The sequence below is a fragment of the Hemitrygon akajei genome, chromosome 30 (genome assembly GCF_048418815.1).
Source record: "Hemitrygon akajei chromosome 30, sHemAka1.3, whole genome shotgun sequence".
Lineage (NCBI taxonomy): Eukaryota > Metazoa > Chordata > Chondrichthyes > Myliobatiformes > Dasyatidae > Hemitrygon > Hemitrygon akajei.
Genome location: NC_133153.1, coordinates 35,627,278 through 35,650,042, shown reverse-complemented (window position 1 = coordinate 35,650,042; position 22,765 = coordinate 35,627,278). Strand labels below are relative to the sequence as shown.

The 22,765-nt window shown below is 43.3% G+C and overlaps 1 protein-coding gene across 4 annotated transcripts; it reads right to left on the bottom strand.

The window, feature by feature from the left end:
* Positions 1 to 5,833: 5,833 nt before the first annotated feature.
* On the bottom strand, positions 5,834 to 13,941 carry LOC140718614 (apoptosis-enhancing nuclease-like). 4 transcript variants are annotated; one of them, XM_073032583.1, is made up of 4 exons: positions 13,875 to 13,941; positions 12,638 to 13,394; positions 10,112 to 10,312; positions 5,834 to 6,761 (listed from the first exon to the last, which is right to left on the bottom strand). In XM_073032583.1, exons 2-4 carry the CDS (start codon positions 13,349 to 13,351, stop codon positions 6,558 to 6,560), a joined length of 1,119 nt encoding a protein of 372 aa, XP_072888684.1. In that variant the 5' UTR covers positions 13,352 to 13,394; positions 13,875 to 13,941; the 3' UTR covers positions 5,834 to 6,557. The 4 variants fall into 4 exon arrangements, with proteins under 4 accessions (XP_072888684.1, XP_072888685.1, XP_072888686.1 ...); XM_073032584.1 differs by having other exon boundaries at positions 13,887 to 13,934; XM_073032585.1 differs by having other exon boundaries at positions 13,870 to 13,900.
* Positions 13,942 to 22,765: the final 8,824 nt, after the last annotated feature.

Genomic DNA, 22,765 nt, shown 5'->3' with positions numbered 1-22,765 from the left:
TCATCACAAAGAAAGCATGACAGTGCCTCTGCTTTCTTAGAAGTTTGCGTAGATTTGTCATGTCACCAAAAACTTTGACAAACTTCTAAAGATGCACAGTGGGGAGAGGAATGGAAAAAACTGCAGAAGGTGGTGGATGTGGATGCAGAGGCAAAACCATCTACATTTAAATTTACTTCTGTTTTCACTAAAATTTTATGAGTGAATTTTATTCCATATTCCAGTTTGGTTTGGTTGTAATTTGTGAACTCTAAGAGAAAACTCGTTATCCGAACTTCTGTACTGCAGGATCACCTGCATACTGTATTGACTGCTCCGATTTAGTATGAGCAATTGGTTATTAACATTACATCCTATGGCCTGTTTCCCTAGATATGTCCAGGATTTGGGGTGGCACGGTAGCTTGGTGGTTGGCACAATAGTATTCCATCGCAGGTAAAGCCCTCCCAACCAATGAGCTCATCTACATGAAATGCTGTTGCAGGAAAGCAGCACTCATCATCATCAGGGACCCTCAACACCCAGACCATGCTCTCTTCTCACTGTTGCCATCAGAAAGCAAGTACAGGAGTCTCAGGACTCACACCACCAGGTTCAGGAACAGTTATTACCCCTCAACCATCAGGACCCACACCACCAGGTTCAGGAACAGTTATTACCCCTCAACCATCAGCCTCTTGAACCAAAGCGGATAGGTTCTCTCAACTTCCACTTGCACCATTACTGAAATGTTCCCACAACCTATGGACTCACTTTCCAATGACTTTTCATCTGTACTTTTCATTTATTGCTTATTTATTTATTATTTTTCTTCATCTATTTCTATTTGTAGTAAGTTGTCTTCTGCAGTTGGGCAGTCTTTCATTTACTCTGTTTTAGTTAGTATTCTATAGATTTATTGAGTATACCCACAAGAAAATGAATCTCAAGATTGTACATGGAGTCATATATGTACTTTAGTAATAAATTTACTTTGAACTTTGATGACAGCACCCAGCCACCCAGGTTCAATTCCCACCCGTCTGTAAGAAGTTTGTACATTCTCCCTGTGATCGCATGTGTTTCCTCCGGGTGCTCCAGTTTCCTCCCACATTCCTAAAGCGTGTGGGTTAGCGGGTTAATTGGTCACATAGGTGAAATTGGGCATTAAGGGCCTGTTACTGTGCTGCATCTCTAAGTAAAACAAATAAGATTCAAGGTTCAAATTTATTTATCATGTTAACATTGAAACATACAGTGAAATGTGTTGTTTGCATTAACAACCAACACACGGGGATGTTAACACAAACAACACGTTTTTTATACTATGCACACTCTATCGGCGCCAACGTAACAGTAATAGCATACAAAAAACCTAAAACTCTTCACTCTACTCCCACAATCGTTTATTTTATTTGAGATAGTGAAGAACAGATCCCTCCAGCCCAACAAGCTGAACCACCCAGCAACCTATCTATTAAATCTGGACAATTTATAATGACTAACTGGTGCGTCTTTGGACTGTGGGAGGAAACTGGAGCACCCAGAGGAAACCCACTTGATCACAGGGAGAACATACAAACTCTTTATAGCTGGCGCTGGAAGTGAATGCCAAACTCGGGAATGCCCCAAGCTGAAATAGTATCATGCTCAACATGCTGGAGGAACTCAGCAGGTCAGACAGCATCCGTGGAAACGAAGTCAACCTGCTGAGGTCCTCCAGCGTGTTGTACGTGTTGCTTTGACCCCAGCATCTGCAGTGTATTTTGTGTTTATAGTATCATGCTAACTGCTGTGCTCCAGCTTTCTGCTCTGAGGCAATGGGATGTATCATAAACTTGCAAAATAGCATCTCATTAATTGGTAGTATTACAACAATTTCAGATACTGAGTTTCCTGTTTGCATTCATGGTCTCCTAGGTGGTAAAGTTCTTGGCCATTGATTAGGAAACAAGTCCAAACCCCTGTAATGAAGTTGGGAAATTTAAAATTGAGTGACCGGAAAGTCTCAGTGAATGGTAACCAAGAAACTTCTGGAAACAAAAACCACTTCAGGAAAGGTAATCTGCTGTCCTTTCCCACTCCAGACCCCAGTGGTCAACTCTTAACTGCTTCCCTAGATGGATATTGAACACTGGCAGTGAGAGCAACATCCATTAAAGATGTTTGTCCTAATGATCAATTCCTTGCTCTGCCATTTACAAATAATTAGTTGCTTTCTCAGTTTTTGCAACTTCCATTAATCTGAAATGTGCTTGGGTCACTGAGTACTTTTAGTTTCATTTCAAAGTTTTTAAAAAGTATTTTCAGTTTCCATTTCCGATTTCCAGTGCCCAATATGGTGAGTTTCCGTAACCCAGGACTGTAATTAAAGATTAATGGATCTGATAACAACAGTAAAGCTTGAACTTAAGTTAGTCATTTAATTATTTAGAGATACAGCACCTAACTGGGCCTTCCGTCCAACAAGCTAACTGCCCAACAACCACCTGTTTAACACAGCCTAATCACAGAACAATGTACAATGACCAATTAACCTATGACTTTGAAATGTGGGAGGAAACCCATGCAGTCACAGAGAGAACATACAACTTCCTTAGAGATGGCACCTAAATTGGACTCTGAACTTTGCTTTGAGCTCTAACAACATTGTGCTAACCACTACACTACCATGGCTGATGTTTATCATCTCTGGACAAATACAAAGTATTGTAATTAACTGTATGTGCTAATATTCCCACTAGATTAAAAGGACATAGCCGATGACTCAGTAACATTCACTGAGTTTAACACCAGCTACCAATGGATTTTCAACAATGTGCCAAATACACTCAGACTGAATGGATTGTGCAATGGAGGTTAATCCCACGTGCTCCAGTGGTTTAATCCATGAGATTCTGCAGATGCTGGAAATCCAGAGCAGCACACAAAATGCTGGCAGAATTTGGCAATTCAAGCAGTATCTACAAAAAGGATGAAGGGTCTCAATTCAAGACGTTGACTGTTTATTTCTCTCCACAGATGTTGCCTACCCTGCTGAGTTCCTCCTGCATTTTGTGTGTGTTTCTGGTTTAATCAGAAATGACTCCTCCAAATTGGCCTTCTTTATGCTATTCTCCTTAAACTTGATTTCATTCATTGCCTTCACTTGTACTAAGTTCTGTTCATTCAACAATGTGCTCAACGATGTGCACTAGGTTCTAGTTTATCAATTTCAGAAAAATGGGATGGTAAATTATTGGAATTGTATTGTATTTGCCTAGTAGTCAGTGGTTTGTGCTAATCTGTAGCATCAAACTAGTTATCCACAAATTCCATTCTCTCTCAATTTATCTTGCCTACTGTATATTATCAGGCCTGATGTGGGTGTCAGGAACAACTAAAGACCCTTGGTTCACAAACTCTGCAGAGCCAACAGCCCGAATCATAAGCAATGTGACAGAGAACCTGGTAAAATGAAGACGTCAGACAAAGAAATGATATAAGAAAATAAATCATTTGAAAATAATTTATTGTTAGTCATTTTGAAAATTTACTCAAATTGACAACAGTGTTGCTCAAACTTGTTTGGGTACAGAACTGATGAATGTACTGAAAGTTGCCTGCAATCAATAATTACAGCCATTTTTTTCTAAACTAGTTCCACAGGGCTTTGTAAACTTGCAATGCATTTGAGGGACAAGGAGATAAAGAGCACTGGCTCACAAATGCAAAAACAAAGTTAAAAGTGGACTGGGATGGCTGATTTCCAAATTTTATGATAGGCCAAATGATTCTCCAGCTAAGAAAGTATTGTCGCTGCTCCCGCGAATACCAGGACAACCACATCAATTCAGAAGCATTGATTGACAATTTGACAGGATACTGGGGAGAATGTCTCAGGCAGCACAGTGGAGTTCCATACTCTGGCCAGACATGGTCCTGTGGTCCACAACAGCCAAGCTGTCAATGTTGTGGAAATGACAGTACCATGGGAAGATGGTGTTGAAGAAGCTTGAGAGGAAAAAGACCAAGTACTCTGAACTGGCAACTGAAGCTGCCCAGAATGACTGGAAGACCAAGATTTTCCCTGTAGAAGTGGGGTGCAGGGGATTTATGGCTACATCTATGACCAGTCTATTGAAGAAGATGAGGGTGAGGGGTTATTCACTCCAACAAGCAATCACGTCCTTGTCAAGTGCAACAGAAGAAAGCAGTAATTGGATTTGGATTAAAAGGAAAGATAATAACTGGGCTGCAAGAAGACAGGAGGGTATGGAACTGAGGGGGGTGTACCTGGGACAGAGTGGTTCAAAAAACTTGTATTAAAAAAAGGATACCTGAAAAATGCAGTGGGCACCAACATACTAATACGATTTTCCTTGCAGTCAGATTTTGTCCATGGGAGGGTGGCTTTAAGAGTCCAACACAGAATGCAGGCAGAGTCCTATCCTCCCTCCCCAAACCATTAGCAACAGAGTGGAGTTCCTAAATGATTCCTGTAACAAAATTAAAATTGACAGAGGCAGAGCAGGCCAGTAAACTTGCAGCTTTCACCAAATGATGCTGTCACTTGTGATCACGCAGGTTGGAGTCAAGCTTGAAGCAGACATTTTGAAAAGCATGCCTCTCATGTGACGACATCAAAGGGGAATGATATCACAAATTCATGTCTAACAATGTCATAGGGGTAAGAGGTCACAAGGCATAGGAACAGCCTCCTTCATCCACTGAGTCCAATCCAACTATTAAGCACACATTAATACTAACCTGTTACTAATCCCAATTGTTTTTTTTTTAAATTCTCTTCTCATTCACATGGGGTTGAGAGAAAAATATATCAGCCATGATCGAATGATGGAACAGACTCAATGGGCCGAATGGCCCAATTCTGCTCCTAAAATACTGTGCTAGAAACCCTAAGACTTTTGCACAGCACTGTACTACCACAAAAAAAAATAATGACATATGAGAGTGGTGATAAATCTGATTCTATTATGGGTCTCTATTGTGGATTGAAAGATTGTGGAATGGGGGAAGAGAGAGGGGAATCACAGTTAGGAAAACGGACAGGAAGCAAGAAAAACCAGAAAAATATTCTGTAGTGATCAGTAAACCAATTGTTTAGAATCAAATGACCTTGTCTGGTGTCTCAGGGCCAGGCGTCACTGCACCCATGCCACTCCCTGTCCCGGCATTCCTTCTCTACCACCTGTCCCACACCCCTCCACCCTCACTATCTTCAACATCCCTTGCTCCCATCAGTTTTACAAACACTCCCTCTGCTCCACGTTGACAAATACAGTAGTGTGCAAAGGTCTGAGGCACCCTAGCTATAGTTGCGCCCAGGACTTCTGCACAGTATTGTTCGTATTATGGTCATTCCCAACAGCTCTCCCCAGATTCTGCCACTCGCCTACACAATGGCTAATTGATCTACCATCCTATATGTCACTCAGATGTGGAAGACCATCCATATAGTCACAGGAACAACATGCAAACTCCACACAGATAGCACCAGAGGTCAGCTTTGAACTTGCGGGTACAAGACACATGAGACAGCAGCTCTATTACAGTGTCACTGTGCTGCTAGTGGCAGGTGATAAACCTACAGTAGCTCAGCCCAAGCACTCCCCCAAATGGGGCTCTCTAGATGCCTACTGATACAATTTCTCTTCAGAACTGATCTGTTTTCAACAAGCAGTCATGGTAACAGATTCCACTTCCCTCCTCACTTTTGTATATCCACAAGATATCACAGGAATATGGGGGTGGGGAAGGATGAGAACATAGCTTCCTGCCTCACACTGACACCCACTTTTCATACAGGCCAAGTAAAGATGAACCACGCTGAACTATTCAGGAGCTGAACCCCACAGCAATCTTGGAGGCCTTTCCTGAAAGGGCAGCAGTTGGGACATTGAACTCAGTATCTCAGAATTAGACAGCGAACTGGAACGAGGGCACAAAGAAGTTTGGCTCTCTAGACTAAAGAGCCTGATGCTCATTAGCTTCAGGATTTGGGAACTGGGACCAACCGGCATCAGTGACAGTACCAGTTGTCTTCTGCAGGCCAGAGTTGTGTGTAGAAATGTTGAAGTTAAGTATTAAAACAGAAAACATGGTTAACAGGTTGCAATTCTTGCTCCTTTGTGGTCAACCACATCGACAGAACAAAACCACTCAGCTTTATCCAACACACCAAATCTAGTCTATTCATTTTCTCTCCAAGACTAAGATCACAATGGGTTGAATTTTCAGTCAGAACTCAGGAAGGACCCAATTGCACCAAATAACCCCCCCCCCCCCCCATCTTAACTTGCTCCAGATTCTGCACTGGCATGCTGAACAACTTGGTATTGAAGCAGGCTTGAGACCTTAGCCCTGATCCTGGACTATGGCTGCATGGATCCTGACCCACCACCGAGAGGGAACAAGCACCAATTTGCTGGCAGGACAGTGAAGCCCTGAGAACAGGTGAAAAACTGGTCCTCATCCAACAGGCAAATCAACCTGAGTTTGTATTGCAATAGTCCATCGGCAGCATTAATGCTTATCGTCACTGGAGGTATGTACTTTAAAAAAAAATCCATCTCCAATCATTTGCAGTCGTCGTGTAATCCAGCAGGCCAATACTGATCGTCCATGTAGTGACTGATTTCAGAGCTTGTGTCAGACACCGTGTGATCATGTTCTGTCCACAACTCGCTGTGAAGCTTCTCTTCCCACTGAACTTCAACTAGCTTGTACAATTGCATCGCAGTGCGGGCATCCTCAACAGAACAGTGACCGTCTCTGCCGACCTGTCACAAAGGTGAAACAGATATATTAGGGACATTTCAGAGACTCTTAAGGTGGATAGATGAAAGAGAAACGGAGGACCTAGCAGGAGGGAACACTTAGATTGATCTTAAGAGGAAAGTTAATAGGTCAGCATAAGTTCCATAACTCATAGAATAAGAATTAGGTCATACAGCCCAACGTGTCTGCTCCACCATTTGATCATGACTAATTTATTATCCCTCTCAAACCCATTCTCCTGCTTTCTTCCCATAATCTTTGACATCCTTACTAATCAAGAACCTAGTAACCTCTGCTTTAAATATACCCAATGTTTTGGCCTCCACAGCCATCTGTGGCCATTAATTCTACAGATTTACGATCTTTGGCTAAAGGAATTCCTTCTCATCTCTGTTCTAACATCCTTCTAATCTGCAGCTGTACCCTCTGGTACTAGACTCCCCAGTTATCAGAAACATTGTTTGCTGAAGGGCCTGTAGTGTGTTGTGCCCTTCTATGTTCAAATCAGTTGGATGGAGTGACTTCCCTGACCACTGCACCACCCCCACCAGTTATTCACCTTGGAGAGGTCCACACCTGCCAGCCCTCCCTCATCTTGACCAGCAGGTAACAGCAGCAGAAACTTCAGCCAGGGAGTTGGTTCTTGCGTGAGATTTACTGCGCACCCACAAGATGCCCTTATCTACAGGACTGCCTGTAATAGTCACTCAGGAGCAGAAAGTTGATGTAACCCATGCCAACTGTTCGTACCCATGTATTTTCTCTCTTTTTGCACTACCTATTCATTTTTTATTTCTTCTTGAAACAGAGCAATTTTTAATATATTGTTGCGAAAAGAAATTTCACAATATACACTCAGTGGCCATTTATTTGGTGCACCTGTACAGCTGCTCATTAATGTAAATATCTTATCAGCCATTCATGTGGCAGCAACTCAATGCATAAAAACATGCAGACGTAAGAGGTTCAGTTCTTGTTCAAACCAAACATCAGAATGGGAAAGAAATGTGATCTAAGTGACTTTGACCATGGAATGATTGTTGGTGCTAAACAGGGTGGGTTGAGTATCTGAAAGTGCTGATCTCCTGGGATTTTCACACACAAGTCTCTAGAGTTTATAGAAAATAGTGTGAGAAATAAAAAGCATCCAGTGAGTGGCAGTTCTGTGGATGAAAATGCCCTGTCAATGAGAGAGGTCAGAGGAGAACAGCCAGATTAGATCGAGCTGATTGGAAGGCAACAGTAACACAAATAACCACGTGTTGCAACAGTGGTATACAGACACCATCTCTGCACACACAACACGTTGAACCTTGAAGTGGATGGGCTACAGCAGTGGAAGACCATGGACATACAAAAATATGGGTTGATGGGTAGCTGATGGTCAGTATGGACAGCATGGACTGGAAAGTCTGTTTCCCAGTTGTATGATTCTATGGCTGTAGAATAAGTGGCCAATTTGTTCCCCCATAACTTTAACTGACAGGGTGCAGCCATTTAGTTGAGTGTAATTCTATGCTGTTATAAAATTCTCATTGATTTTATTTGATACAAATGACCATTTCACCGTATGTTTCAATGTACCTTTACAAGAAAAAGTTATTTGAACTTTTGCAATTACCTGGTTTTCTGCATTAATTAATCATAAAATGTGGTCTGATCGTCATCTAAGTTACAATAATAAACAAATACAATCTACTTAAACTAAAAGCATACAAACAATTGTACTTTTCATGTCTTCATTGCACACGTTGTTTAATCATTCAGAGTCCAGGCTGGAAAAAGTACATGAACCAAACATTCCCTGTAGCTGCTAATTAGACTTGCACAATTATGAGGAGGAATTATAGACCATTCCTCCATACAAAACTTCCAGTTCATCAATATTTCTGGGATACCTTGTATGAACAGCCCTCTTCAGGTCATGCCACAGCATCTCAATTAAGGTCTGGACTCTGACCTGGCAATTGCAAAACACAAATTTAACTCTTTTTAAACCATTCTGTTGATCTACACTTGTGTTTTGGATTCCTGCCTTATGTATCATCCAACTTCTATTAAGCTTCAGGTGACAGACTGCTACCCTAACATTCTCCTGTAAAACATCTTGATACAATTTTGAATTCATTGTTCCCTCAATGATTACAAACTGTACAGGCCCCGAGGGAGAAAAGTTGCCCCAAACCATGATGCTTCTTCTACCATGATTCCATGAGCTTTTGGTTTTGGGCTGTACAGAGCTCTTTTTTCTCCAAACATAGCGATGTGCATTTCTGCCAAAAAGTTCAACTTCTGTCTCAACTATCCACAGAACATTGTCCCAGGAGCATTGTGGAACACCCAGGTGTTTGTTTGCAAACTTGAGATGCCCAGTAATGGTTTTTTTTGGAGAGCAGTGTTGTCCTCTGTTGTGTCCTTTCATGAATACCATTCTTGTCCAGTGTTTTTCTTATAGTGGATATATGAACATACTTTAGTGAATTCTAGATTTCTGCAGGTCTTTTCTGTCACCTTTGGGTTCTTTTTCACTTCCTTCAGCATTGCACATTGTGCTCTTGGTGTCGTCTCTGAAAGACATCCACTTCTAGGAAAGTAGCAACAGTACTGGATTTCCTCCACTTGTGAACAATTTCTCTTACTGTGGACTGATGAACACTCAGGTCTTTAGAAATATTCTTACAGCTTTTTCCAGCTTCACAAATCTCTACAATTCCTCTTCTAAGGTCCTCTGAAATTTGTTTTGATCAAGCATGGTGCACATAAACAGATCTTTCTGGAGAAGAGCAGGCTCTGTCAGTAACCTGACCATGTGTGTCTTTTTTTATATATATAGGGCAGGGCACCCCTACAACCCACGCTTCCAATTTCATCACATTGATTGGAACACCTGACTCCAAATAGCTTTTGTCGAAAACACTGCCCCAGAAGGTCATATACTTTTTAGAACCTAGAATGTGATTGGTTAAATGGTGTACTCAGAACTGACAAGAAGTACAATTGTTTAGTGTTATTAAGTTTAGGCACATTGTGACTTAAATGAAGATTAGACCACATTTTATGAGTAATTAATGCAGAAAACCAGGTAATTGCAAAACTTTTTCTTGCAACTGTTCATATCACAAATCAAGCTAATCTTTTTCTTTATAAATCACAGGCGACTTTACAGTGTAAACAGGGACAAACACTGAAGGGTTTTTGTAATTGACTGCCATGCTCTCATTCGGACGGTAAAGGCAGCCAAATAGTAACCAATCATCAACATGGATGGGCTTGGGTCTTCTAGACCAACTGCAATAACAGCAGCATTAACAGAATCGCCTTACTGCAATAAGACCTGCAACTCCAAACCCACCTGTATGGATTTGCGCAGAAGCTGCTTTGCAAGATTCTTCAGGGACACAGAGTCTTTTTCGGCAAACCCAGCCACCTTCTTCAAAAGAGGCATCTTGCCTGTATCTCTCGTTAGAGATCTTGGATGAAAATACTTCAGGGCTTTAAAATCATTGTGCAATGCATGGCCTATCACAATTTTACCTTTTAGGATCTTCATGATCTGGGGGAAGAAAAAGCAGAACTTAATACTGTAACCACTGTAGTCAATTTTCACTCTCAAACTTGCATTCCCACCAACACAGTAAACCAATAGGGCTGCCATGGTACTGTAGCGGTTAGCATAACACTTCACAATGCCAGCGATCAGGTGGTCAAGGTTCAATTCGCAGGGTTCTGTCCTAAAGAAGGTCCTCAGCCCGAAACATCGACTGTTTACTCTTTTCCATGGATGCTGCCTGACCTGCGGAATCCCTCCAGCATTTTGTGCGTGTTGCCTTTGATTTCCAGCATCTGCAGATTTTCTCGAGTTTCAATTCCACCACTGCAAGGAGCTTGTACATTCTCCCTGTGACTGTGTGGGCTTCCTCCAGACGCTCCCGTTTCCTCCCACACAAAAGAGTTAGGGTTAGTGAGCTGTGGGCATGCTATGTTGGCGCCAGAAGCATAGTGACCCTTGCAGACTGTCCCCAGCACCTACTTAGATTGTGTCATATTTCACTGTATGTTTCAATGTCCATGTGGCAAATACAGCTAAGCTCTCTAATCTTTAAAACTCAACACTGTACATCTCTACCTCTGCCGTTCCTGGGCCCAAATCCCGAAAGACCATAAGACGTAGGAGCAGAACCAGGCCATTCAGTCCATCAAACGTGCTCTGCCATTCCATCAAGTCTGATTTATTATTGCTCTCAACCCCATTTTCATGCCTTCTTCCCATAACCTTTGACACCTTACTAATCAAGAACCCATCAACCTCCGTTTTAAATATACCCAATGACTTGGCCTCCACAGCCATCTGCGGCAATGAATTCCACAGATTCACCATCATCTGGCTAAAGAAATTCCTCTGAATGTCCTTGTATTCTGAGGCTGTGCCCTCTGGTCCTACAGCCTCCCACCGTAGGAAGGAACTGCCCTTCTAAACAACCGGAAAGCAAATCCATTAAGCTATGAAAATTAAAGCCATTTCTTCACCCAAGTCAGTTGTTCCAGTTTTCAAAACAGCAGCTTTTTGTGAAGAACGAACTTCCACAACTGAACTGTTCCTACATCATGGAATACCCACCACGGAGAACAATTACATGGAGCACTACCCAAAGAAAGCAGCATCCATCATCAAGGACTCCAACCATCTGGGCCATGCCCTCTTCTCACTGCTGCCATTGGGAAGGAGTTACACAAGGTTCAGGAACAGCTATTCCCTTCAATCATCAGGCTACCTAACCAGCATGAATAACTTCACTAACCTCAACTCTGACCTGCTTCCATAACTTATGAACTCACTTTCTAGGACCCTACAATTCCTGTTCTCAGTAGTATTTATTTAAGTATTAATACTAATATAATAGGTATTTGCATAGTCTTTTGCACATGGGTTGTTTGTCAGTCTTTGCAGTTTTTCATTGATTCTGTTTTATATCTTTGCTCTACTGTCAATGCCTGTAAGAAAATTGATCTCAGATATATACATACTTTGATAAATTAAATTACTTAAAATTAAGTCTTTCCTACGCGTACTAATTTTTTTATTTTCGAACTGGGAAAAATAAGAGACCCTCATGTTATTATACACCTGTACAAGATCACCTCTCCATCTCCTATACTTGTCCTTTTGTATACTATATACAAATATATATACTATATATATAATGTATACTATAAAATCAATATTGTTCATTTAGATTTTTCTTGTGAACGTTGTGAAATTCCTAATGCAATGTACCTGTGGTGCAGATGCAAGTACTTGTGAGCACATGACAAGTAACTTGATTTTGAACAAGTTCGTTCTTCAATCCGACTAGGGAAAGAGTTTGTTCAAACTCAAAGTCTATTTCATTCTCTGGCCCAACATCAAAGAAATCAGTAATTCAGCATCCAAGTGTCAACCTGCAGAATGGCTTGCTAGCACTCACAATATTAATATTCACTGTGTTTTCCGCTCTTCCTAACAGTGCCATGCCTCACCATTGCCCAACTATCAAACAGGACACATCTCTACAAGCTCTCCACCAGATCTCCATAAAATATACAGTGGGGCACCAATGATCGGGGTTTAATTTTAAGGACAACACAAACACAAGAAAATCTGTAGATGCTGAATATCCAAATCAATATGCACAAAATGTTGTAGGAACTCAGCAGGCCAGGCAGTACCTGTGGGAAAAAAAAGTCAACATTTCGAGCTGAGTTCCTTCATCAGTACTAGAAAGTAAGAGAAGTCAGAGTAAGAAGGTTGATGGAGGGGAGGAAGAAGTACAAGATGGAACTTGGTGCTTTCCAAAGGGCTTGGAGTAGATTACAGAAGTGATTTTCTTTGTACTCTCACCTCTCTCTGCGCAACATTAAACTCTAACGCACTCGCCATGTGCTGCTTGCGTATTCCACTCCACCGCGTCCTGTAGTCGGTGATGGGACCTTCCGGCCTCACGTACTTATCGTAGATGACGTCACCCTGATAGTTAACTATGCTGCATCTGGCCACTTCACCCAGCCACCCACAGGGGCCCGTGCCCACCATCTCGCAGTCGATCGCCACGCACCTGGTGGCACTGCAGCAGAAGCCCCCCGACCTCATCCTGCGAGAGGTGGCAGCGGGTGACAGCAGGTCGAGGCCCTTGGGGGTGAGACGGTTTGCCTTGTGTTCTGGGCTGGACGCCCCCAACAGAGTGGGTGTGATACTTCCCGTCGTGGGCTGGGTCTGCAAGACACCGGCTACGATGGAGTAATTAGCATTCATACAGGAGCCACTCGGCTGCTTGGTGTCTCCCTGCTGGAAGATGCAGCCACCTGGGCACTGTGGATGGTCTCCAGGACCCTCCCTCTCTCTGACCCGTCTCCGCTTCAAAAGCCCCCTTCGCTCCAGGAACGCTTTCCTTTCCAAGAAACGCTGATACTTCCTGCTCAGCTTCTTCTTGCGCCTGATGGTCCGACATTCACTACCCTGGCGGAGGGATCGAGCTGGGCTGCAGATCCCATGGAGCAAAAGCCTGGATACGGAGCCTTCCGGGACTGGGATAACGGTGTCGGCTACCCCTGGCATCCTTTGCTCATTTATCAATGGCGTAAGGGTATCTACTTGGAATCTAGACAGAAGAAAATAGGTCCTTTAATTCAATGGGAAATACAAAAGTAATTAACACAGAATGAACAAATATCCTTTTACCAAAGGAGATCCAGCTGTGAAAGATAAAGAAGTCAAAAGATCCGTGTACAATTTCCTCCCCACTCACCAGCCCCCCCCCCCACGCCCATGTCCTGGTTCACTCCCCACTCCCCCCTTTGCCATCCCCTTCCCACTATTCCTCCTCTCTCTGACATTCCCTACCCCCTTTCACCCCTTCCCACTATTCTTCCTCTCTCCCCTTCCCACTCACCCTCCTCCCTCTGCCATCCCCTACCCACTTTCACCCCTTCTCACTATTCCTCCTCCCCCTTCTACTTCCCGCTGCCCCTCCAGGTACCCCTACCTCCCTTCCCCCTCCACGTACCCTTTACCTTCCTCTCCCTCCCCCTCACCCACCCTTTCCCAGTGACAGAGCCGATTCGACCCCTCCATACCGTACCCAGCTCCTCACCAGGCGTGATCTCCAGCTGTCGCCGGCGCCACGTGCCACCATCTCAACTTCCTTCAGCCGGTGATTGGTCAATTGCTTCACGCAGTCCCGCCTTCGATTTAATATCATTGGTTGAGATGCCCCCATATCCTCTTTTGATTCGGCTCTCTGAATGTCACAAGAAATTTCTCTCCCGTCGCAGCTTGGGCGTGTTGGAACTTGCCCGCTGTCCGGGAGGCGGTTCATCGCGCCGCTTAGCGACCGGAGGTCAAAGCCGCGGCTCGGCGCATCGCAGAGCGGAGAGGCGCCACCAGCGCCACCAAGTGCTGGGAAGTCAGAGCAATCTTCCAGACTGTCTTCGTGAAAAAAAAACGATTACAAGAATAAACCACCCAAGCCTTGTTACAGTGCGCTAAATAGTATTCTGTTACATTTCTTAAAACCAACAGGACTATTGTGACCCCCTAGGATGGTCCACAACTATAATAATTGAGGGGCTTCCTCACCCAACTCGGCCCCTTTCTGTCCAGTAGCGAAACAACCCTACCTTGTGGATCTTCCCTACCAAACCCTTGCTGTGGCTGTACTGGACTTTAGTGTGTCCCTCAGCACGTACTCCTGCAGCCTGGAATGTGCCAGGCTACAGCATTCCTCCACAGACATCTCAATGTATGGGCACACCAACAACTGGGCGTGTTTCTCCGAGGTGATGATCTGCCAGCAACACCTCATGTCTGTCTCCACGTGTGTCTCTGTCACGCATCTGCTCACGATGAACCACGACTTAGGCCCTTGCATCTTTCTCCACGCCCTCTTTGCGTCCACGGTCTGCAAAAAAGGTGAGGAACTGTCTTATCCCCGTTACTGTCGTCCCAGAAGCAGTACATGATGGGAGTGATGGTTCGAGCATGCAAGAAGGATCTGACAGGGAGGACCCCTCCCTCGGCCAGCCAGGCAAGATCTTAGTGCCTGTTGTTGAGGCATTCTGCCTGATAGTCTGGACAGTCTGCTCAAGGAACCATCCCACTGACAATCGAGTTCTTCTCCTGCAGTATCTGAAAGATAGTCCATGTTGACCACTGCCTGGTAGACTTGTGGTCAAAAGGGTTGGTCTGGATGAACTTGGCCTGCAACCAAGAATTCTCAGTACTCAGCCCCATACCCTCAATTTAGTTTCCTTTCTTCTGAAATATGTTCACATCTCCCTTCTGCCTCAGATATCTCTCTCCAAAGATATGGAGACCAGAACTGTGCAAAGTTAAACTAACTGAATTTCGGAATCAGGTTTAATATCACTGGCATATGTCATGAAATTTGTTAACTTTGTGGCAGCAACTCAATGCAATACTTGATAATATAGAAAAAACTGAATTTAGGGAAAAAATATATTTATATACTAATTAGTTCAATTAAATAAGTAGTGTAAAAACAGATATAAAAAAAGCAGTGAGGTAGTGCTCATGAGTTCAGTGTCCGTTCAGAAACTGGATGGCAGAGGGGATGGAGCTGTTGCTGAATTGCTGATCGTGTGCCTTCAGGCTTCTGTACCTCCTTCCAGATGGTAACAGTGAGAAGAGGGCATGATGGGGGTCCATAATGATGGACACAGCCTTATTGAGGCATCGCACCTTGAAGATGTCTTGGATACTATGGAAGCTGGTGCCTATGATGGAGCTGACTAATTTTACAACTCTTTTCAGCTTAATTCAATCCTGTGCAGCTGCCCCCCCCCCACCCCACCACCCCTTACACCAGACGGTGATGCAGCCGGTTAGAATGCTCTCTACAGTACATCTGTAGAAATATGTGAGTGTTTTAGATGAAATACCAAACGTCCTCAAACTCCAAATGAACTATAGCTGCTGTCATGCCTTCTTTACAGCTGCGTTGATATGCTAAGTCCTCAGAGATATTAACCCCAGGAACTCGAAATTGCTCTCTCTCTCCCTCTCCAATTCTGATCCCTCAACGAGGACTGCTGTATGTTCCCTCATCTTACCCCTTCTGAAGTCCACAATCACCTCCTTGGTCTTACTGACATTGAATAAGACCAAGGTTGTTGGTTTAATTCGAGCTTTATGTAACTGTTTTGCCTTTCTGTGAAATCCCCTTGGCAAGGAACCACAGTGGTCTATTTGCATTTATTCATCACTTTTATTTATTTCTTAATGCATAAAGTGCAGATACCTTCCTTGGAAAACCCCTGGTGGGACCAGCTAAGGCTAATCAACAATACAGCCTCAACAACACAAAAGTGACAAATAACCATCATGTAAGCAAGCCATGGTAACAAATCCCATGCTGCTTTTAATAACTCAATTAACGCAGATCCGAGGAAGAATTTTTTTCATGCAGAGAGTGCTTGGAACCTGGAACGCACTAAGTGCTGGCAGAAACTGTTTAAGACTGTCAAAGACCTTACCCAGCCCAGACATCCTGCCTTCTCTCCCTCCCATCAGACAAAAGATACAACAGCCCAAAAACCAAGGATAGCTTCTATCCCACTGTTGTAAGACTAGTTAATGGTCTCCAAGTGAGATAAGAGAGACTTGACCTTATAATCTACAGTTGGCTGTGTATTTGATATTTCAATAATATTTGAGTAGTCTTGTATATGTATTGTTTGATTGGACCTTCCTGCATACAACGCTCCTTTGGTCGACATCTTCTGGATAACCATCTTTTTCACTTCTTTTATGTATTTTACATTTGTTTCTTGTCCTGAATGTGATTACAGAATCCTTGGAGCCTCTGTTTTGCTGTTTGTAGATCATGTGGGTGCTCCAGCACTCTGAAGTCTCCGGGAGGCAGAGGCAGCGTGAGTGGACCTCAGGGCGAGAAGGAAGAAGGAAGCCGATGCTTGATCCCATTTCGCTGATTACAGCTTCCATTGTTCACTGGATACTGCACCGTAACAGGGGAGATTGAAGCGTCAATGTGAGTGCAGAGGGTGAGCGCCAGATGCCTGCCTTTTTTGATCGGTTGCTCTGTACCAGAGAGGGGAGAGCCTAGAGAATGTTGCACAGGCCAGTAGAGTCATTTTTTTCACTCTCATAGTTTTTCTATTCTGTGTTTTTACGCCCAATATTCTTGTTTTCTTGTGCGGGGATTTGGGGGTCGATGTGCCTGATCCACTTTGTTGGGTCTTTTTTCTGTGGGTGGTGGGATTTGGGGAATGATGTGCCTGTTCCGTTTATGTTTGTATTATTTTAGCAGGGAGGTGGGATTTGGGGGTTGATGATCGTGCTGCCTTTCTTTGCTTTCCTGGTTTCATTGCCTTCCGGAGAACTGATGAATTTCAGAGTTTTACACTTTGATAATAAATGTACCTTTGAACCTCTGTTCTTTAAATAATTAATTGTGGGTTACATGTATAAATACGTTAATTGCTTACGTTCTCACACTACCACGTGATATGTGTGTGCTTCTCTTCAAGTAAACACAAATTTAGACTCACATTTTGGACTCCTATATCTCCTTATGAATTAGTTTAATGTTTTGAAGTTACAAAATATAACAATTATGGTTTTACACCTTTTTGTCTGCCTGCACTGCACTTCCTCTGTAACTGTAACACTGCATTTTGCAATTGTTTTTCCTTGTACTACCTCAATGAATCAGGTGTATGGGTGGCCAGGGAGGGGTAACTCCTCAGGTGAAGGGGCTTGTCATGTCTATTCTGGGGCAGCACACTCACCTTTAGTTCCCATCAGGCACTCGGCTCTCACCTGTGGCTCCAAGCAGCTGCCTGCGTGCGACAGCGGCCACATCCCGGTACACCGCTTCGACAGACGGTCCAAACCAGGTGAAGGCAGCTAGCAGACTCTTACCCAGGTGAGCTATGGATTATGCCTGTCCCAGCATAGGAAGTCAGCTTCGGTGGACTGGGCCAATGAGATCTAATGGCAGTACTGCAACGCTTTGCAGAGGGCAAAGGGCATAACAAGGCACAGATGATGTCATGGTCATCCACTGCAATCAAGGAAGACCCCAGTTTGTGAGGCCTGTTCGTCCCACTGGGCCCGGGCTTCAGAGGCTGAGAGAGTGGAACTGCTACAATGCAATGGCTTTTCCACTTTAAAAACTCTCTCACACTTTCCTGTCATCATTGGACAACCACACCTCGATGCACTGTTGCAATGAAATCTGTATGGATGTCATGCTTCAGTGCATGTGACAATAATAAACTGAATTAGCAAGTGTTCAGAAGTGCTGGCAGAGACTCCTTAAGAAGTAAATAGATAAGCACCTGAATTGCTAGGACGATGGATATGATATGAGCCGTACAGAAATGAGATAGATCAGGGGGCTGAGTGGTGTTGCTGCACAACTTTACACTCACTGTCAGTAAGATCAAGGGATTGATTGTGGTCTTCAGAAAGGGGAAGACAAGGGAAACCACTCCAGTGCTCATCAAGGGATCAGCTGTGGAAAGAGTGAGCAGTTTCAAGTTCATGGGTGTCAGCATCTCCTAGGATCTATCTTGTGTCCATGATATTGATGCAATTACGAAGAAGACACAACAGCAGCTATACTTAATTAGGAGTTTGAGGAGAATTGGTGTGTCATTATAGACACTTGCAGGCTTCCACTGACACACCGTGGGGAGCATTCTACCCAGTTGCATCACTGTCTGGTATGGAGAAGCCATGGCACAGGAAAAGCTGCAGAAAGTTGTAAACTCAGCCAGCCCCACCAAGGACACTTGCCTCTCTAGCATCCAGGACATGTTGTAAGGGTGATGCCTTAAGAAGGAAACATCCATTAAGGTTCCCCATCACTCAGGACATGCCCTCTTCTCATTGCTACTATCAAAGAAGTGGTACAGGAACCCGAAGATACACTCAACATTTCAGGAACAGATATGCTCCAAGTCATTTAAACTGCCTAGTCCCATTGGGCAAACCCAGACCATAGCCCTCTATGGTGCTGTCTGTAAGGAGCTTGTATCTCCCAACTCCATGTCTGCGGGGTCCCCTCCAGGTGCTCTGGTTTGCTCCCACAGCCCAAAGATGCACTGGTTGGTAGGTTAACTGCTCATTGTAAATTGTCCTGTGATTAAATCAAGGGTTGCTGGGCAGCATGGCTCGAAGGGTACTGCAATGTACAGCAGCCGCAAATCAACAAATATCAAATCACCTCTCTTCCTCCTTCACTCCAAAGTGAAAAGCCCTAACTCACTCAACCTATTCTCATAAGACATGCTCTCCAACCCGATCAGCATGCTGGTCAATCTCCTCTCCACCCTCTCTAAAGCCTTCACGTCCTTCCTATAATGAGGCAACCAGAACTGATCACAAGAAGAGATCCCTTACTCCCAGAACAATTCAATGATAAGGTAATCCAGTTTATAAGCTCTAAGAGGAAACTTGTGGAGTCACAGTGCAAATTCCAAACAGACAGTGACGGAGAAGAATTGTTTTTGTATATTGTACCTTTTTTTTTCTTTTTTTATGCTGCATTGGATGAGAAATAATCATTATTCTCTTCTTTACACTCATGTACTGAAGAATGGCAATAAACAATCTTGAATCTTGAATGGGAGGAACAATGCCATTGTTGTGCAGCAGGTGCCAGTATTTGACAAAGAGGCAGTTATAGCTGGAAGTTATCTAATCTTGTTCCAGCCTTTCTATTAATGGACACAGACACAAATCAGTACATCTCCTTGTGGTCCCCACGTTCCATTTCTGTAGCTCCTGGCTGCATTGGATCCATTGAACCAGAGCCCTTAATTTAGGCAAAGCTGGAAACCAGGATGTCCATGTGTATTTTGCCATGTACAAAGTACGGTGAGGTACAAAAACCTGGTTTATTATCACTGACATTTGTAATGAAATTTGTTGTTTTCTGTCAGCATTACACAGCAATATAATAATATAAATATTATAAATTACAGTATGAAATGTATGCAAAAAGAGCAAAAAAGTGAGATGGTGTTCATGTGTTCATGGGTAGTTCAGAAATCTGAAAGTGGAGGGGAAAAACTTCCTAAAACATTGAATGTGTGCCTTCAGGCTCCTGTACCTCCTCCCTGACGTCAGTAATGAGAAGAAGGCATAGACTGGGTGGTGAGGGTTCTTAATGATGGATGCTGCATTCTTGAGACAGCATATTTTGAAGATGTCCTTGGTGGTGGGAAGGGTAGTGCCCATGATGAAGCTGGCTAAGATTCAAACCTTTTGCAGCTTTTTCCGATCCTGTGCGGTGGCCCCTCCATATCAGTTGGTGACGTGAGCAGTCAGAATGCTCTCCACGGTGCATCTGTAGAAATCTGCTGGAATCTTTGTTGACATACCAAATCTCCTCAAACTCCTAATAAAGTGTAGCCACTCGCATGCCTTCTTCATGATTCCATCAATCTGTTGGGCCCAGGATAGATCCTTAGAGGTTTTGATGCCCAGAAAGAAGGTACAATGAAAAATAGGCTTGCAGCATCATCACAGGCTAATAGGTCCAGACAACATATGGAAGATTTAAGATTCAAGATTGTTTAATGGCATTTCCAGTACACAAACGTAAAGGAGAATGAAGTAATTGTTAATCAGGATCCAATGCAGCCCCAAAAAAAAGAAAAATAAAGAAATAATAAAAAACAATAAATATATAAGATAGCATACATACATACGTTGATTGTATGCCCATAAAGTGACACTAGACACAGGAATGTCTGCACATAAGGTGACTCTGACAGGAAATGATAATGTGGTGGTGGTTGTTGGGAGTGTGGTGGAGTTGGTTAGCGGGTGGAGATGTTGATCAGTCTTACTGATTGGGGAAAGTAACCATTTTTGAGTCTGGTGGTCCTGGCATGGATGCTACGCAGCCTCCTCTCTGACGGGAGTGGGACAAACAGTTCATGAGCAGGGTTGGTGGAATTCTTTATGATAGTGCTGGTCTTTTTCTGGCACCTTTCTCTATATATGTCCTGGATGGCAGGTAGACTGTTGACAGTGATACCTTGGGCAGTTTTGACTTCCCATTTTAGAGCCTTCCTATCCTCCACCATGCAGTTTCCATACCACACAGTGGTGCAGCATGTTAGGATGCTCTCTACTGCGCATCACTTGAAGGTTGTGAGTTATGAACTGCACAGTCCAGCTCTCTTCAGCCCCCTCAGAAAGTAGAAGCATTGGTGAGCTTGGCTGATTGTGCAGGATGTGCTCAGGGACCGTGAGAGTTTGTGTGTGAAGTGCTCTGGGACTATGGGAAGTTGTGTGTGACGTGCACTCCAAGGAGTTTGAAACTGCTTGCAGTTTCCATTGCTGTGCTGCTGACATAAAGGGAAATGTGAATGCTGCAAGTTCTCCTGAAGTTAATAACCTTTGTTGGTTGATATTGAGGAAGAGATTATTTTCTTCTTAAGATAAGCATATATAAAAAATATACCAGACAATGAAAACAAAACTGTGCAAAACAAGATATTAGTACAAAAAAACTCCAATGAGAGAAGCCCCTTTTAAAAAAAAACATCAACATCATTAAATGTCCCAAAGTACACCAGAGAAAATTTATTAGATGAATCTATGTGTAGAGTAGAGGTTCCCAACTATTTTTATGCCAGAGTCTCCTACCATTAACTGAGGAGTCCATGGACCCCAGGTAGGGAACACCTGTAAATATAGAGACAATAGATCAGAAGGATGAGGTGGAACATGAAAGGAGGAAATAAACATGAAGGGGCGGGAGATAAAGAGGGGGAATTCTTGAGCTTTAAGCCTTGGCACAGAGTCGCAGCAAAATAAAGCACAAAAATGGGCCATTTGGACCTTCAGCAGCACAATGTACTATTAATATGATTCAGATTTACTTACTGCGCACAGTGAAAGGAGCACTTGCGCTAACCTCCACAACTTAGGGTTGTGCTGGGGGCAGCCCGCAGGTGATGTCACATACTCTGACGCCAGTATAGTATGTCCACAATGTTCGGCAGCCCAACACAGAACACAACAAGCAGCAAAACAACAACAGCAAATCTAGACCCGTTTAATATCCCCACTCTCATCAAATCCCCTTGATTCATCTGCATATTAATGACAATTTACCTAGCAATTAAGCCACCAGCCCTCATGCCTTTGTGTAGTGGGAGGAAACAGGGTCACCAACAGGAAATCAACGTGGTCACGGTTATTTGACCCTTTCCCTGCAACAGTGTCCCGCTTCTCCAAAAGAACTTGCAAACTCTGCACAGAGAACCCAGTGATATTTACCTATTTATCAATCTTTTTAGCTATGTGTCTCTATCTATCTATCTATCTACCTATTCCTTGCTCAACCTGGAAAGAAGAGGAATCGAAACAGAAAGAACTGTATTAAATATGCACTGCAGATGAATAATGAAGGAGATAAGGCTCAATGATGAACGTATTGTGAGATTGCCTTTGTATTTTTTTGGTTCCACTTGCTGTTTTTTTCTCCAGTGAAGTCACCAAACGGGGGGTTCCAAGTCCACAGGGGTATTCATAACAATTACACCTATTCACATTGATGGACTCTTCAACTGGGATAACAGCCAGTCACCACTGAGCTGGTCCAGAAGAATGGGTTTCCTCCAGGTGCTCTGGTTTCCTTCATTCCTAAGTCATACGGGATAGTAGGTTAATTCGTCACAGGGGTGTATCTGGGGTGGCACAGTCTTGTTGGACTGCATCTCTAAACAAATAAATAAATAGACAAAAGGATAAGAACTAATTAAGTAAATAAATATAAATAAATGGATGCATATATGGATAGAGAGATAGATAGAGAGGTAATACATAAATGTGTAGATATGGTACTGTGCTAAAGTCTTAAACATATATATTGTACTAGGGCCCCTAAGACTTTTGCACAGTAATTTTAAGCATTGGACTGTACTACGGTCGCAGAAAAAAAAACAAATTTCATGACATACGTGAGTG

Coding starts and splice junctions, on each gene's coding strand:
- LOC140718614 (XM_073032583.1), bottom strand. CDS start 13,351: ATGCCAGGGGTAGCCGACACCGTTATCCCAGTCCCGGAAGGCTCCGTA. Junction 10,313..12,637: donor TTAATGTTGCGCAGAGAGAG/GTGAGAGTACAA, acceptor TTCTTCCCCCAG/ATCATGAAGATCCTAAAAGG. Junction 6,762..10,111: donor TTCTGCGCAAATCCATACAG/GTGGGTTTGGAG, acceptor CCTTTGTGACAG/GTCGGCAGAGACGGTCACTG.